Source organism: Podarcis cretensis (assembly GCF_951804945.1).
Source record: "Podarcis cretensis genome assembly, chromosome: 1".
Taxonomy (NCBI): Eukaryota; Metazoa; Chordata; class Lepidosauria; order Squamata; family Lacertidae; genus Podarcis; species Podarcis cretensis.
The window spans coordinates 133,998,826-134,017,448 of NC_137170.1; the positions used below are offsets into that span (position 1 = coordinate 133,998,826).

General features: G+C 42.8%; 1 protein-coding gene across 3 annotated transcripts in view; it reads right to left on the minus strand.

Annotated features, from left to right (window-relative positions):
• Window positions 1–213: 213 nt before the first annotated feature.
• Window positions 214–18,623, minus strand: part of PLEKHM3 (pleckstrin homology domain containing M3) — a 77,701-nt gene continuing 59,291 nt past the window's right edge. For 2 of the 3 annotated variants that reach the window (XM_079978168.1, XM_079978169.1), the window contains exons 8-9: window positions 12,455–12,612; window positions 214–886 (exon numbers count right to left, since the gene is read on the minus strand). In XM_079978168.1, the coding sequence (XP_079834294.1) occupies window positions 709–886; window positions 12,455–12,612 (336 nt within the window). In that variant the 3' untranslated portion in view covers window positions 214–708. The remainder of the gene's footprint in view (window positions 887–12,454; window positions 12,613–18,623) is intronic. The other variant, XR_013839387.1, reaches the window with a different exon arrangement.

An 18,623-nucleotide genomic window follows, 5' to 3' on the forward strand; every position in this document is an offset into this window, starting at 1 on the left:
TTTGGTGTTTAATCGTGCTACATGTGAGAAAAATCACAGGGATTTGCATTGTTGACTTAGTAGGAGATTGGAATGTTGTGCAGATGTAAAGCTGTGCATGTTCTACAACCATGAGCTGCTGTTCCAGTAGTCAAGAACAGTAACGCAGGAATTAAACAGCATTTAGCACTTGGTTCATATAGCGTACAAGGATTGCTATTCTAGTCATCTAGATGTGGATCTATAATTGAGTTTACTTTCTGAGAGGTGGGAGAGGAATGTAGTCTTAAGAACGGTTTACTAAAACATCCTTCTAAGCTGGAAAAGACCCCACAAATACATCTCATAGGCCCCCTGTGCAAAGTACTTTGGGGCCCTTAAGTTCCAGTGCCATCTTTGCTATTTCTGCAAAATAGTTCACTTGGAAACATAATAATAAATAATGCACACAATATTTCTATTTCTAACAATAAATGCAAAGAGAATAGGAAATATTTCAAGTAAACTACATTTGGCTTTAGACCACCTGGTTGACCTAGACTTCATGAATGCATTCTGCCTTCAATCTTCTTAGCAACATTGACCCTTGCTATTCAATAACCAAAAAGGTGAATATTAGCCAATCTTTCTGCAGGAAAGGATTCTGCCTGGCAGTGGAACGTTGCCTTGTAAGCATTCATTCTACAGTAGGAAAGGGATCTCTGCAGGTTGCCAGCTTCCTCCTTTGAGTCAAGTGTTCTGATAGGACAGTTCAAACATGTTGCAGGCCTCTTCCAGGCTTTCATCCATGTTGAGTCTTCTCCAGAAAGACTTCTGCTTCATCTGAAGCTCCCTTCGCACACACCTGGGGCATGGCACCGACTTCACCTTGCACTCTGAATGGAAGACGGCACCACAGCTGTCACATCTGTGAGAACAAAATCAGGTATTTGTATATTAATATGTAGGTTCCTAGCTTCTCTTCCCCACCCCACTATGCAGAGGAAAGAAGTTCTGTGCTAAGACTGTTCCTGTGCTGGCTGTATTCTGACCTCTGAAAGCCAGCCACACCGAGAAACACTCAGAGGATTCTCAGACATTGTTGAGTCCCCAGTGAGAAGCTGTCTTATAGTGTCAGAACATTGAGTTATACTATGGCAGTGGTTTAGCGAGGCAGTTAGGGCACAATGCTATGTGCAGTTAATGAAGTCACTGGGATTTAAGCAGCCTGACCGGATGCAGGGTTGCAGCTGTTAGTATTTGCTTTAATCTCAAAATCTCTGGAAGATTTTACAAGCTTAATTACTTAAGCATGTTATCCATTCTTTACTGGATTGGAGCACATGCAGGCAACCCAAGTGGGAGCCAAGATGACAGCCAAAGAAAACAGTTGTGCCTTTAGAAATTTTAAATCATCCACATCTGACACTAATGCTGACTTTATCAAGCTAATTCCCCTTTCGTTAGTGATTTACAATTCCTTGGGAAACGCTGGAGACCAATGATTGATGAGAGTGTCATTTTGCATTCATTCATGGCCTCTCCCTTTTCCCTCTTTTGATCACTCTTCTCAGTCAACTGGAGAATGTAAATGCTTATCAGGAATTTCTGTCGAAATGGACGCCTGCAGGATTATGGAAGAGTGAAACACACCTGCCGTTGCTACCCAGATGCATTAAATCAGGGGGCGGGGAGGGGCAAGGGAAGACTGATGATTTCAAAATTAAGAGCAAATACATCATTCAAACCATTTGAAAAAGTTGCAAAACACACAAAAAACCCCACCCACCACCCAAAACTTCTGTATGATCAATAATCAACTTGTTCCTTGATAAAAGGGAACAGGTGATTACAAGCAGGAGGACAGGGAAAAGCAGGCATTAATGACACTCTTCATGGGCTTTGCTTAAAATCCCACCAGCACTTACGCTTCTAGCTCCCAAAGCCTTCCATAAATCAGCTTCTTCATTTTAACCAGTTATCCCACACTACAGGTCCAATTGTTGTTTTCTCACTACCAAATTAACCCTTAATATACCCAGTCTTTCCGGAACAGTAGCTGCATTAGTGTATAGCACCCTAATCCCATTCATAGATTATTTGCTCAGAAACAACTCCTACTGCTAAATGGGATTTGGTTCCCAACATGCATACAATTGTGGCCTTCATTAGGGACTACCGTATTTTTCGCTCTATAGGACGCACCCAACCATAGGACGCACCTTGTTTTAGAGGGGGAGAACAAGAAAGAAAAAAAAAATTCTCCCCCTCTCTGCTCAGCACCCCTTCAGTGAAGCAACAGGAGAAACGGAACCCCTTCCATTTCTCCTCCCGCTTCGCTGAAGGGGCGCTGTGCAGCTCTCCCTCTCTGCTGAAGCCAGGAGAGTCTTGGTCTCCTGGCTTCAGCGAAAGGAACCCGAAGCCTCCGGAACGCAGCGGGAACTTATGCTGCACTCCAAAGGCTTCAGGCGGCTATCCCTGAAGCCTGGAGAGCAAGAGGCGTCGGTGTGCACTGACCCCTCTCGTTCTCCAGGCTTCAGTGAAAGCAACAGGAAGCCTCCGGAGCGCTTCGGAGGCTTTGCGTTGCTATCGCTGAAGCCAAGGAGCCTGCATTCGCTCCATAGGACGCACACACACTTCCTCTTAATTTTTGGAGGGGAAAAAGTGCGTCCTATAGAGTGAAAATTACGGTAACTGAATCATTGCCACATAAGCTTTTGTAGGTAAACTCATATTTCCTATGATAACTGCTGCATGCAGAAACAGAAAACTGCAAACAGAGAATCCCTCCTGGACAAAGACAACCTGGTCGCTGTGACCCATGCCCTGCTAAAATTCAGATCAAACCTTTGCTCTGTGTTGTAGATGGGTCTGTCTTTCAACACCACAGTTCAGCTCAGTACATGGCTGAATTCCATTACCAAATTGAATCCTCTAATTTTAAAGCAGCTCCTCATTCACTTGCCCTCTTTATTGTTTTTATTTTTTTAATGATATTTTATTAGATTTTCACAGTAGAAAAATTATACAACCATCAATAAAGAAAAAGACACAAAAGAAAATAGAAAAACACAAAAATACAAAAATACAAACATTTAACATAGAAAAAAGAAGAAAAAACAAAAAAAACAAAAAAACAAAAATCCCTCTTTTTTAGTTCCTCGTCTTTAGTTAACTTACTTTCCTGACTTCCTCATGCCTCCCTTTTTTGTATTCCACTTAAAAATTGGTTCAGCAAATTCATATCCTGTTGGTTTATCCTTAATTATTTTCCTCGCATATTTTAGGTTCAAACTTTCATCTAAAATCAGTCCACTCTTATGTATAACTTGCCCTCTTTAAGTCTGTGGTCATTAGAAGTCTTTCTCTGGATAACTCTGGCAACACAAGTTAGAAGGATGGCTACTGAGGAGAGAGGCGCCTCTCTCTGGTGGGGTCCCAAGTAGCTCTTCCAAGGGCTACCTGCCCGATGCCTCTGCTGCTGAGCTTTGGGTCCCAGATCAATTATCATCATTAGCAGAACTTGTTACTTGCTTGTTACACAAAAAGGTCTCTCCATGACTTAAATCCTATTTAAGATCATAGACCAAAGTAAAAATGCATTATAATAAAAACACATTTACACAAAGCATGCGCAATTCATTAAAATTGCCAAAAGTAACCTCCAGTAACATCAGCATAAAATTTTGGCTGCACAACCAGCAGTAAATAACAGCAAACAAACATACAAGACCAATACTTTTCTATTTGGCCAGGCTTTTCATTAGTATTTTTACTAACAGGGTCTATACTAAGTTATCACCATCTTCTATGTTACACAATAATTTGGATTAAGCTTTTTGAAAATCTTTCTTAGAGGCTAAACACTTGTTACCTAGTACAGATTTTCAGGTACAGGTTGTGGGACAAAGTGTTAAGGGTGAGCTGATGGTAGAGAGAACAGTGATAGAGAGATTGGAGAGAACGCGACTGCTTCCTTCCCACAAACAGCAACTTTCCCATGCAGTTTTCAGGTTCTCGTGTGACCCAGAAGTTTCCTAAGATCAGGAAGATGGAGGGAAACGTGAGGTTCCTAATAAAAAGCAGGTAGTGTTCTGGTCTATCCCCAAAGGTGACTTTTGTGGGCTGGAAGTTCCACAAGGCCAATTCAACCCCCCCCCCTTTTTTTTTTTTGCTGGTTTGCCCAATTCTATTCCAGTAATATATGGCAACGGTGATAAATTAGGTTGAAAATTTGAGTCAAGTGCATTGTGAAAATCCATTGGATGTGCTGTGCTCTGTTTGCCAGGAGCTATTCTGACTGGGAAGTAACACTTCAATTGCTCAGACATCTTAATTGCTGAGACAATGAACAGAAGAAATCCAAATCAACTAATTGGCCAGAGGGTCCATGAATCCGCCTTGCAGTGAAACTGGTGCAACAGACAGCAGCAACTCCCACAAGCACCTAATTACCATAACTTTATTTTCAGGAGAAGGAGGTGGGTTTCAGTGTTGTGGTTGTGTAGAAAAGCCAGGAACACCTCTGAACAGTTTCTGATGAAAAGTTCCACACATTTCCCCATTTCTACAGGATTTTAATGTGTGTTCCTGAATACCCACTGTCCGATTTCTCTTTCCTATTAGGATTATTTCACACATTCCAAAAGTGGTTTGCTACCAAATGTACACTCATCAGTTAGCTGCAGTCAATCAAGGCTCTTATATGCATTTGCAGGTGAATATTTGACACAGTGACACGTAAACTTTAAAACATCGCTGATGTCAGGCTGAGCACCATGAGTTGGTGTCAGGGAACTGCCATCGGAGCCAGAGGGAGAGGGAGGGCTCCAGAGGGATTACGGAGAGCGTCCCAGGAGGGAGAGAAGCAGCCCATCTTTTGGGGAGGGAAATCAGCGTAGCACCAGTGGAGAAGGGGGGCAGATGGGGGAATCGGCGAGGTTGCTCCATGACTCCTCGCCGGAGACCAGCGGGGAGAGCACGGGTCCTCCGCTGCCCACACCCTCCCTGCGCAGAAGGCTTCCGCGCAGGGAGAGTAGGCGGAGACTAGGCGTCAAAGAGCTTCTTTGCTGGAAGAAGTTCAAGAAACGCCCACTGACGGATTCTGCCAGCGACTGAGACAGCCACGGGTGAGTGGCTGTCCAGACAGAATAGGGTTCACCCAGGTAACTCAGCCAGGTGTGGCGACGACTTACACACGAGCAACCCCTAGAACCATTACAGTTGGCATCGCTGGGTATCTGCCCAGGTCCATGCCCCAGCAAGGGCCCACCATAAACCAGATTCTCCTGACACATGCAAATTGCTGCTGGACAACGGAAATGGATCTACTTTCTGCTTTTCTTGCAAACATGGACAGCTCCTTCTTCCTTGCCACTTCTGCTTGCTCCTTCTTCAGACCCAGTGGCAGCAGGAAATGTTGTTGATGTTGCTGTTGGTGGTGCTGCCATTTACATTACTTACCTGCTCCCAATGGTAGAGAAGCCCGCCCCCCCCCCTGCAGCCACTCATGCCATCTTATTGGGTAAGGCAGAAGAGACTGCAGCTACTATCTTCCTCCCCACTGCCAGATTGGGCCCAAAAGGAAGAGAATGGAGTGGAAGTTGTGGGTGATGGTGAGATGAATGAGGAGGAGCTGCCGGTACTGGGGTGGACCAGAGTGAGTCCTGGCTAGCCCTGCCAGCCCAATTAGGACCACCTGCACATGTGGTAGAGGACCTGATACACAAACGGAATGCGTGAAGTCAACTGCAGTCTCCCCAAGGGACTGACAAGTGAAAACAAAATATGGCACTTAAGCACTCTGTTGATTTTGTGTTGCACAATTCACTATACGGCTTAAGGAGAGAAGGAATCACGAAGCTGAGATGAACCTGCAAAACTTAAAAGCTGAAATCTTTCCCAGCTGCAACCTACTCTAACTTCCATGGAAAATTACAAAGGTGTATCTCCTGGCTGTGGCTGCAAGACCGTTCAGCATTTCAATCAAGCGATCAAACACCTGCTTCTTATCTGGCCAAGGCCACAGCTCGATGCTGCGTCATCCACTTCTCTAACATCTGAGGGCAATGAGAAGCACCTGTGTTGGGAAAGAGGGTGTTCCTTTTATGGCACTTATTTACAAAACAGTCTCATTATTACTAAGCCTTTATTCTCCTTTTCTCAGATCCTTTTGAGCACAAATACAATGACATTGTGGAGAAGACATTTGTTGCTTTGAAGATGACAAAAAGATGAGACCTTAAAAACAAGCAACTGTGGACTCATTCATGTCTTCCATTTTGCCTGCAGCAGTCCCAGAGGGGGAAAGTCCACTTTTCATGTTCGGCTTCCTATGGGCACAGCTGCTGTAGGAGTGCAATCGTATGGCTCACTGCCTAGATTATGCACATAGCGCCAGTGCCTGAAACACCTCTGAATCTCCGTGAAGGTTTTTGCATTTTAAATGATCAGGCGTATGCTCCTGTAGGGCATCCATTCTTAACATGGGAGATTTGGGGAGGGTAAAATGGTGGGTGGAGGTGCTGGAAAATGATAAGCGGAGGCACATATTTCTCCTTAAACTTGTGTCCCAGCCAGCCCCATCCTTAACCAACTTCCTCCCTTCTAGCATTCATTCCTAGAAGCCACAAGATATTTTCAGCTCTGAAGTGCAGAAGATTATACTTGTTTGCATGCCCTGAAACATATAACACAAAAACACATTTCGTTTTTTTTTTTTCTTTTTTAAAGATGATTCATTAGTATGGTAGTCAGTGAGATGCTTGAGCAAGTTATTTCATTTTCTGCATAGGCTGGAGTCATGATTGTACAGAAGGGTTGTTCTTGTGTTGCTGTTTTTTAAAAAAAGTAATACTGAAAAATTAGTTTTCCTATGACCCATTGCATGCAATAGCATGTGGGGCTTAACGCTTGTGCAGAGTTTATGGGCACATAGACAGTACATGTGTATATAGGCTCAAAAGTGGTAGGCAGCTATGCACAGCGACCCTGCATGCTCACAGTTGTCCTTAGGTCCATGTGTCAAGGTTCGCTAAGATCCGACAAGTGATAGCCAGGGTCAGGAGCGAGAAAGTTCTCAGCCGGTGGGGGTGAAAAGCAAGTGGCATGATCTACAGTGGGCAAAAGTCAGTTCTCAGAATGGCTGCTAGCAGGCAGATGGGACAGAGGTAGCCAGTGTCATCTAGAAAAGCAAATGGTCAAGTTCCAGAGGCAGAGGGTTCTGTGAAGGAAGGTGAAGAGTAGAATTCAGCCTGGCAGGTTCTTCTCAATGGGAGTCAGGTTGTTTAGGGTGGGCCGAAGGCTTTACAAGGCCAAGTGGAACCGCACTGATTCCACCTGACTGGGTGATGCACCAGCCAGTGGGTCTTTTTAATGCTTTCCATATAATAAAAGCTATGATTTTCCCAGTAGTGATGTATGGAAGTGAGAGCTGGACCATAAAGAAGGCTGATCGCCGAAGAATGGATGCTTTTGAATTATGGTGCTGGAGAGTCCCATGGACTGCAAGAAGATCAAACCTATCCATTCTTAAGGAAATCAGCCCTGAGTGCTCACTGGAAGGACAGATCGTGAAGCTGAGACTCCAATACTTTGGCCACCTCATGAGAAGAGAAGACTCCCTGGAAAAGACCCTGATGTTGGGAAAGCTTGAGGGCACAAGGAGAAGGGCACGACAGAGGACAAGATGATTGGATAGTGTTCTCAAAGCTACCAGCATGAGTCTGACCAAACTGCGGGAGGCAGTGGAAGACAGGAGTGCGCTGGCGTGCTCTGGTCCATGGGGTCACGAAGAGTCGGACATGACTAAACAACAACAACAACAGAGGACACCTCTGGGTAAAGCAAGCGATTCCTTCAGCAGATGGGCTGCATTGGTGGTAGGGGAAGAAAGGAACTGGGTCTTGGTTGTCTGTGTGGAATACCAGTTTGAGACCCCTATCAATGAAGTTGATCTGAGAAACCAGATCAACAATGACCCAACAACAAAATCAAAACAAAATAAAAAAATTTTCCTTCCAGTAGCACCTTAAAGACCAACTAAGTTAGTTCTTGGTATGAGCTTTCGTGTGCATGCACACTTCTTCAGATACACTGAAACAGAAGTCACCAGACCCTTCTATGTATCTGAAGAAGTGTGCATGCACATGAAAGCTCATACCAAGAACTAACTTAGTTGGTCTTTAAGGTGCTACTGGAAGGAATTTTTTTTTATTTTGTTTTGACTATGGCAGACCAACACGGCTACCTATCTGTAACCAACAACAAAATGTTTCACAGCGCTGACAGGTAGCAGAACCTGGAATTTCACCATACTAAACATTTACCAGCATTTTACTTTGCAAGGAAGAACTCATTTTTTGAGTCCTTGCAGTAAAAGGTGAAGGAGATCTCAGTGACAAGAGCTTGTATCCGAAAGCTGCGAAAAATTCACAATACAGTATCTTCAAGTATGTGCAGTGCTATTCCACCACCCCAGTGAGTAACTACCACCTGACACTCTGCCCCTTGAAAAGTAAAGCTTTCCTGAGAACACTGTTTCCAGCAGGCTTAAGTACATTTCCATGTCTACTTAAAAACTAATTGCTGGAGCTGACAGGAAAAAATCAGAAGACCCAACTATTACAACATTTCCACTTGCACTTTACTATTCTTCTGTTTTTAGTTTTCATTCCAACACCCAGGAAATCCAAGGAAGGGGAATACTTTAACTAAGCAATGTAAAACCAAGCAAGGGGGGAAAAGAGAGAGAGAGAATTATTTGAGGATTCTACAACAGTGCTAAGACAGCAGACTTGGAAGTTGTGTATTGTCGGACAGGATGTAAGGAGCTTGCCAGGCACAGCCCACAAAACCCTGCTAATTAACTGAAATGATTGTGTTTGTTTTGGAACCATTTAGCCAACAAAGGAATGTGTCACACCGATTAGCAAGAAAAGGGTATGTAATATATGTGCATTCAAAGCCAGATGAGTGCATTATCCAGGTATTTGCTCTGTTTGCTCAAGGATTGACAAAAAATGAATGCTGAGCAAACAGCCTCCATGCAAATGGAAATTCCAGCTCTTTAAAAGTGTGTGTGTGTGTGTGTCCTTCTGCCCTGAGATTTATCTGTCTCTGTAAGAGACAGGCCTTGAGAAATCACATCTGGAAATGGACCCACAGAAAAACTACTTCTCTACCAGAACTTGTTCTCTCCATCAGCCCCTGTGAGGATGCCATTATATCAGGATGGTCGTCATCCAGCGCTGACCCTCTGGCAGGTCTTGGCAAGGGCACCTGAGACTCATCGCTTTGCTTTCTTCTTTGTCAAGTGGAAAGGTCAAGGCAAAAAGGCAAAGGGAAAATATATGCAAAGCAAGGTGCAAACACACTTCAATTCCTAGTCATTCAAGAATGCTGTGAATGCAGGGGAACTCTTTCACACAGTACAAACAGCTTCTTATTAAGGCAATTTATTGTTGGGGTTTTTTTATACCACCCTAACAGAGGCTCAAGATTTATTAAAAGTCTAGCTTTGCACTCATTTAAAACACAAGAGGCATTCATTTTGTTTAGATTTAGTGAAGCTGAACACGTGCAAGTGAAGGAGCAGAAACAAAGACATTAGGACAACAGTAAGTTCATCACAACGCACATGTGTTAATATTTATTTTCATCTTCATTTAAGGGCAAAGCTTTAGAAAACTAATTCATGGATCTACAAAACTGTAAATGTTACATATCCCTCTTAGACGGTTGTGGGAGGGGGTGTTAGTGAAACTTGCTGAACATGCCAGATTAAATTACCCTGTCCTTCTTACTGAAATTTTTTTTGAAAAACTCTAATTAAAACTCCTTAGCTAAAACAAAACCTACCGTTTTCCCATCCAGGAATAATGTTTGGTTGAAGGGACTCAACCTTCTCAATTCATTTTGGGCACCAACTCCAATTCAAAGGCTATGCATTGTTTTTTGCTGCAATGGACTAACAAGGCCACTCCTCTGAAAATCAACGCCAGGGCTTGTGTTTGCTGATACAAAGGTATAAACCTTTCAGGAGAACTACCAGCAAGGGGAATATCACTGTATGGTATTCTTTGCCTACTGAAAACTGGAAATGCGGAATCAGGCGCCAGGGTCCAAATTGTTCATAACTCTGTCATCCTAGCAGGGGCTCAGGGTACAGAGGGATATGCACATCCTAAGGCACAGAGTAATATAAGAACTAGAACAGAACACCTGAACCCCAGTTAAAAGGGGCAAACATTTAAGGCAACGATTACCTAAATAAGGGAATCCAACCCTACCAACAGAAATCTCAATATATTGAAATATTTGTGATGTTTTTCTTTGGGGCGGAGGCAGGAGCACATGAGCCCCTGACTCATACCAAGCTGAAACACCCCCCCCCCCAAAAAAAATATAATGGACAAAGAGGGTTATACTTTAAAACATAGAATCTGCAATGACTGGAGCTACCAAGACCTGTCTTGGAATTAAAAGGCAGCCCACTTGATTTCTTTTAACAAACCTAAATTCAAAGCATTGCCTATGTGGCAATCTTACAAATGAATCCTATTTTAAAAAGAAATAGGCTATTACATCTGTTAATGGGCAACCTGCTTTCTATCAACACAGTGCCCCAACAAAAGAACATTATCCAATATGCAGACAGATAATGTTCAAACTCATTGCCAAAATAAAAATTAACTGATCAACCTAATTCACTTTTGTTACTGAACCACGACTTCACTGGTACAGCAATACTAAATATTATTTTGAAAATGATGTGGTTATATCAGTGCAATTAAATCTGTTTTTGTATTGAACATGTACACATATATATTACTGGCTGCCAGTGTAATAAGCACCAACAGAAGTCATTACACCCAGATATCACTGACCTGAGATGTACTGCAAATTCTCTCAGGGCATTTAAGATTTCAGAATTCTAAGGCACTTAACCTGTGATTTTAATGCCCAGCAAACACTCAGTAATCAAATCATTCTGCAGAGAAACTACATGCATTGCACTGGGAAACCTTCTTACAGCAAGTATTTTGCCCCTTTCATTATCCTCACGAGCCCCTTGCAGATATCTTTGCCTTATATAGCCATGATCTTAGTTCTCCTTAATGCTTTTTCATTCGCAACTTTCCGTCCCAGAAATTACTGTTTTGCAAGTGTTCTCATTCCTTTCTTAATCAGTGTTTGCACAGTTGTGCTGCACACCTCATTTAATATACGTTCAGGGCTTGGACCTCATACTAAAAACAAGGTACTGAAACAAAACCAGGGAAAGATGGGGCAAATATTAGCAGTAAAAGAGGTGCCAGTCAAAAATCTCAGTGAAAGGTGGCCTTGGGCTGCACTGGCACGGAACTCTTCTCCCAGCTGGGAAGAAAAACAACTCTTAACAAATTATGCTAACAAAATAATCCTGGCCATCTCACAAACTGCCAACAATGCCCAAGGGAGGATCAACATCATGAATATACAAAACTTACGCTATTTATGACTCACTCCTGGACACTCCATTGAAAAACTCAACTGGGGTGACATAGATGCTTTATCTGTGCCTGAATGACACAGGCATGATATGCAGTCAGATTAAGGGATAAGCATGCATGTATGAATCAGCCCCAACATGCAGCCTGGTCAGTTCCTTTATCTAACAATCCCCGAGTCAAATATGCAGCAAGGTGATGCGCTCAGTTGCCAATGCACAACTACTTATAGGCTGATGAAAGACAAGTGTCTCCTTTTCTCCTATCATCAGGCTTCCCATACATACAAGGGGCCATGAGAAGGGAAGAGACAATCTGGATACTGACCCCCAGAAAAGCTAAATATTCTTGAAACTTGTTGGCTCGGGATAGGCAGGTCCCATTAACTTTACCTTGCCTAGGGCCTCTAAAATATCAGACTTGCATTTACAATCTGAACTGCTTAGAAATAAATGTCTTAAGGAATTTTAATGGTCAGATTGTGACCATTGTTCACAAGTCCCCTTAAGGCCCCTTTGTGTGTTATGTACACTGTTGTGCTTGCCGTAACTACACGTGTCTAGTCCTTTGCATTTACACACCGCAGGAGCGGTGCTGAACTCCAGTTCCCTGGTGCATGTACATGTGGTGAAGCAGACCAAAGCATGATGGTACATACCCCATGAATGTGCACACTTTCCACTTGTACTGGCTACAAATGCAAGTAGCAGCTGCGGTGGGTGATTACTGGTGGTGATGGTGAGAGGGAGTTTAACACTGCAGTTCAACTTACTGTAGTCCATATGAAAACCACTCCTTTGAAGCTGCTATTTGCACTGAGAGGAAATTCCTCCATTGGTATGAAGATGCATTTAATGTTGTGTCTCGTTTGGCCTTCATAAAAGGTTTCCACATAGAAAGGAGGTAAGCTGAACTCTTGCTCATGTTTGCATCAGCCCTCTCGTCATTACTGTACCATAGTAAATGTACACACATGCAAAGCAACACATGAAATCACCGTCCTTTACCTGCTTGTAGAAATGTCCTCAAAGGGGTACAGGATCTCACCGTTGTTACAGATCTCGCAAATGAATCCCTTTTGGCTACAAAGGCTGCAGTTGTACACATGGGAAGTGGCAAATTTGATTACCTTCCCAAGGAAAGGGGCCAGCTTCCCTTCAATAACCTGTAAAGCAACAGACAAGAGACCCCATCACCAAGAATCAGCAACAGAAATGACTGGACATTATTTGTGTGTCTCATTACCAAACTAAAACACAATTCAGAGTTGATTAAACAGTGAAGGGCTTGCTGCAGGATGGGGTGAATCATGCAATTCAGGCTGAAGAATGCCAAATAAAACCCACCTATGGCAACAAGGTAACAGAACATTAAAAGGTAATTTTACACCTGTTTGGAGATGGGTAAAGTTAGATTGTTTAATTCATTTACTTACAATGCTTGTCTGTTTTTATTTTACTAGTGTTTTTCTTCTATTGTTTTACTCAACTGATAACAATGGAAGAGAAGGGTGAGGGCCTGATTTCACACAGAACTATGGTGTGAGAAGATACTATCTCTCTCTCTCTCTCTCTCTCTCTCTCACACACACACACACACACACATATATATATATATAATTTAAGAGGCATGCAATGGTCCTAGTATGTGAAAATCCACATTTGAATGTTCGCTTAAATGTGCTGGTTCCCTCCACCACGTGACTCGGTACTAGCAGTCTTTTTGCTTTCTGTTTACTCAAATGTTGAGTATCCAATTACCAATGCCAAAACAACTGTTTTAGTGATGATTACTGGTAATTACGTAATTATCACCGTGTCTGTATTTATTGTGTTCCATTTACCTCTGCCCTCACTATCTTCAATCTCCTCCCGAACCTTGTGTGTGTGTGTATTCTGCTACTCAGTGTAATATTGTGTTACTGTAGTCCACAAAAACTTAACACTGTAATAAAGCTGTTCGTCTTTAAGGTGCCGCAAGACTCAAATCTTAAAGCAAAACAAGTAAATGCAGATTCCGTAAGAATGCTCACCTCACTTATGCTAAATGTATTTCTTATTCTAAATGCATTTCTGAAGGCCTAAACTGCAGCACATACACTAAATGGAAAAATGAAGGCAGGAAAGGAAGTTCATGGGATGGCTTGGGTCGCTGCCACGGGATGGAAATGCTGAAAAGCCCTCGTTCTTGTAAGAACATCTGTGGCAGCAGGAAGCTGAAATGTTATTGCTAACCATGCAGACTCGACATCTGTTTGTACTGCACGGAAAGATGATGCTTTTATTGTGTCCTGCTATAGAATGACGGCCTCACTCTGGACCTTAAACAATTCACAAAGGTCACTACTGGAAGGTGTGGTTCAAGGCCAGGGCTCCGATACTGCTCTATTATAACAGACGGTCAAAGTCAGTACTATAAGCAACTTTTAAAAAATCTCTTCCTTAATTAATTTTGGTTATAAGAGTCAAAAGTCTAAACTGGTTAAGGGGAAATGATGTCCAACAAATATGAGGAAACGCAAGGAGCAGCAGATACGTTAGTGATAGAGCATATACACTTGCAGATTAATGTAAACAAAGAAATGCAGGCCGGATCGGAGGAAACACGAATGATGCACCAGGATCAGTAATATATCCAGCATTAAATAATTCAGTCTCAGCCTTACCGTATAGCCAATAGGCTGCAATAATAAGTTCTTAAAATAATAACACGCAAATTGATATACACAGAAGTGCACGATCTCCATGCTTTACTAAGAAACAAGTACTGGAGGTTTTGTAGGATCTGGATTAGTTTGGAAAGGATGTTTGTCAGCAAAGACAAGTATGTGTCCATGATAGGGGTAGAAAAGGGGGAGGGGTAAGAGATATTAAGACAGCATCTTAAAAAGCAGTGACATCACCTTGCCAACAAAGGTCTGTATAGTTAAAGCTATGGTTTTCCCAGTATAGATGTATGGAAGTGAGAGCTGGACCATCAAGAAGGCTGATCACCGAAGAATTGATGCTTTTGAATTATGGTGCTGGAGGAGACTCTTGAGAGTCCCATGGACTGCAAGAAGATCAAACGTATCCATTCTTAAGGAAATCAGCCCTGAGTGCTCACTGGAAGGACAGATCCTGAAGCTGAGACTCCAATACTTTGGCCACCTCATGAGAAGAGAAGACTCCCTGGAAAAGACCCTGATGCTGGGAAAGATGGAGGGCACAAGGAGAAGGGGACAACAGGGGACAAGATGGTTGGATACTGTTCTCGAAGCTACCAGCATGAGTTTGACCAAACTGTGGAAGGCAGTGGAAGACAGGAGTGCCTGGCGTACTCTGGTCCATGGGGTCACGAAGAGTCGGACACGACTAAATGACTAAACAACAACAACAAGAAGAGATATTATTTATCTATTCATTTATGAATCACTTCCCGTGAGGCATCTTGAGGTACTTGGTGGGTAAGGTTGCATGCTACTGGCTGGGAGGCAGAGGCCGGCTGACAAGCAATTTATGAAAATTCTGGCCAGAGCAGAATTTTTTGCAGACAGCACTCCCTTGCAGCCAATTGTCTCTAGTCAGAGGCTACCTGCTGGTACCTAAAAAGAAATGCAGTGCCATCCAGTTGCAAACCACTGAGTCGAGAAAGACTGTGCCATGACTTACATAGTTGCAGATGTGGACAGGATAACGCACTGCAAAGCTGGAACATGCTCTGAACATTCAAAGCAGTCATGCTGATGTGGTTCAGCTGCATTTATGTGTTTAACAGGTGTTTTCTAGAATTCAGGAAGACAGGATTCGGAGCAGGCACCCCCAACCTTCGGCCCTCCAGATGTTTTGGACTACAATTCCCATCAACCCTCCTGTTAGCTAGGGATCATGGGAGTTGTGGGCCAAAACATCTGGAGGGCTGCAGGTTGGGGAAGCCTGATTTGGAGGCTTTTTGACTTTGTGATTTTTTGTTTTGAGAGTCTGAAAGACGGATGTGACCTTCTTCAATTTGTAAGGCAGACTAGGTAGTCAGACTATATCTAGCAACAGAGGGCTTTGAGGTTTTTTTGGTTTGTTTTTAAAGCAAGTCTGTTGATGATGAGAGTTGTACGGTTGATCATTTTACCTATGTGTGTTTGGGGAATGGCAAGCATGCGGTTTATTACTTCCTGGAAGTTTTGCATAGCAGGGAGTGATAGAAATATATAAAACAAAAAACCTGAAATACAACCGCATTAGCAGAGCTTTGAGTTAATGATTGTACGCTGTAGCGGGGCTTCCTTGTGCGCAAGCATCCTTAGGATTGCACTGCTAAATAGTTTTATTATTATGAATATATATAATAACCTGCAATACAGTCTTGAATGTATGTTTTATATTATCTTGCAATGTAATGTATGTTTTACATTGTAAGAATGCGTTAATAATGTTTAACAAAGGTGTTTTGCACAATTCTGTACCCTTTTCAGTACAGTATGGGATTTCCTTGCCTACCAGTCACCATGGTGTGCTGTGGTTTGCTGTTCCATTTATTTAATGCCTGCAGAGAAGAGGGAACGCTTAACAGCCAAAGTTGCTGTTTACAAAAATAAGGCACCGGGGAAATGAGTACAAATAGCTTCTATAGAAAAGGCCTTAAGGAAGTCTCATTGAAAGCTGTACTATACAAAGAATGTTATCTCCGTATCTTCACAATGTATTAGGCATACGCCTAACATAGTCAAAGTACAACTAGAGAGCTAAATCAATACATGGTGAGAACTTCGCAGGGGAGGGGTAGGGAAACATTGACTCAGCAAGCAAATATTGTGCCTATATTTTCTGAATGTGGTGGCAACACTGTCCATTGTTACTGTTCTATGCCAATGAGGCTTCCCACCCACTCCCCCAAATAACTGGGCAGAAATGCACCCCAAACTAACTTACTAAGCCACTGGCTTTGTTCATCATGACCGGCCTCAACAATATGTTCAGAGTATGCTAAATGCTTACCATTGTTAAACACGGCCAACTAAAGTTTTATAGCAGGGAAGTGTCTCCATGTTGTGGCAGCTCCACATGGGACCATGTTGTGTGAAAGGAACTCAGCAGCATGGGAAAGTCTCCAGGCCAGCACCAGCAGGCCACCAGGAATGTGTGCAGTTCTGAAGAGCAGTACTCTCTGTGGAGGGAAGGCGTCTCCTTCCCTCTTTCTCTCTCTCATGGGACAATCCATGTGGAGAGCAGCTTTCATATCTTAGGTGGAGTCAACACCACAGAGAAGCACTTTCTGTGAACTTTACACATTGATTCCATCGTGTTTGAACTGGCCTGCATTTGACAACTCTTCTCTGAGTTAGGGGGAGGCAAAGTCAAGAGATATGGCGGTAGCTCAAAACTACCCAAGGAATGTCATGGCAGAGCTGAGAGCTTAATCCACATCACCCTGTCCACTGAACTAATGTTTTGAGTGCTAGGCTGGCTGTCCCTCAAGATATCACCTGAAGGGCCTTGCCTGCCTCCTTCCATCTGGGCAGAGAGGGCTCCATTTTTGTTTTTTAAATTGCTTTTTTTATCTTTGTCATTTTAAATTGTAATTGATATTAAAGCTGTATTCTTAGTTTTAGATTTTATGATTTATGTGGAAATAGTTTTCTATTTGGTTGTGTACTTTTTGATGTGTTTCATTTATTGCTTATGACTTTTGTTACATTGGTAATTATGTAAATCTTGTCATGTTGTAAGCCGCCTTGAGCATCGGTTTAACTATGGAAAGGCGGCATACAAATAAAATGGTTATGATGATGTTTAAAATTATGGAACCTTAAAAAGAAAATGCCCCCAAAAGGTCTGTTCAAGGCCTGCCATTTAATGAGAAATGCACAAGCAAAAAAGAAGAAAAAGAAGAGTAGAAGAATATTAGTAGGTAAAATATAAAGTTTCACAATGTTTGATCATTTTACTGAGCCTGATTTGCTAGCTCACCGATACTTCAAGGCAGCTAACCTTGAGCTGGGCATCTCCAGGAAAAGGCAAGTGGAGTTCAACAAAGAGAGGTTAAGCCTCCATTTACCCTCTTTAATTTTAACGAGGGAGCATTGTGTTTTGTGAGGTTGCAGGTTAGGGTTAATAATTGAAGCTAAAGAGGCGACAAAGCCTACATACTAAGGTGCTGTTGCCACTGGGAAGACAGTGCAGAGTCTGCAAATATCTTGTGACCCCACCCTTGTAAATCAGCATGTTAATCATTATCATCATATGGACGATAAGATTCTTTGTAAGTCAACACAGAGGCTGTAATTTCAACCGTCCATTCACAATCTGAATTATTTCCGTTAAGCTAGCTTTTATTAAGTAAGGGCTCTCCTGGAAATACTGGTTGGCTTGTAAACTTATTTTGACACTCTGGGACTTTCAGATTTGAAAACATGTGTGATTTGCTTCCTAAGTAATGCACCAAGTTAAGCAGCCACAAGCACTGGCATTTTGCTAAGTCTAGGAAATAGGAGAAGCAGGGATTATGGTAGCAGACCACACTTTTTCCAGACTGGAACTGGAAATAGCGGTTGTAGGTGACAGAATAGTGTGGTGTTTATAGAATTTAGCAAAAGAGGAAACAGAAGGACTGGACAGTGCGCAATGCACGGCCAAAGACCGTAGAGGACTCTCCTCCACCTGTGGGCAGTGTCAAGAGTGAAAACGTTAAGGCGCAAAGGTTTAGTTTTAAAAACACCACCAATGTTTCAAGCTATTTCTTCATCCACCACTTTTACAGCATGGTGGTGTAATTTTCTAGATCCATTTCAATTGGGGTTTAGGCCTGGTTTTGGCACAGAAACTGCTTGGGTCACTTTGTATGACCTGTATCAGGAGAGAAACAGAGGGTATGTTGTCCCTGTTCTCCTTGACCTCTCAGCAGTTTTGGATAACCACAGTATCCTTCTGCAACACGTCATACAATGCGCTATACGTAGAGCTGCCTTTGAAGACAGTTCAGAAACTTCTGCTAGTGCAGAAATGGGCGGCATGGTTGCTCCCTAGGGCGAGATGGCCTGGGCATATTACACTGATGCTGGCCTGACTGCACTGGCGACCCATTAGTCTCCAGGCCCAATTCTGTGCTGGTTTTGACTTATAAAGCCTTAGATGGCTCAGGACCGCAATACCTCAAGGACCGCCTCTCTTCATATGAACCTACCTGGACCCTGAGATCATCCTT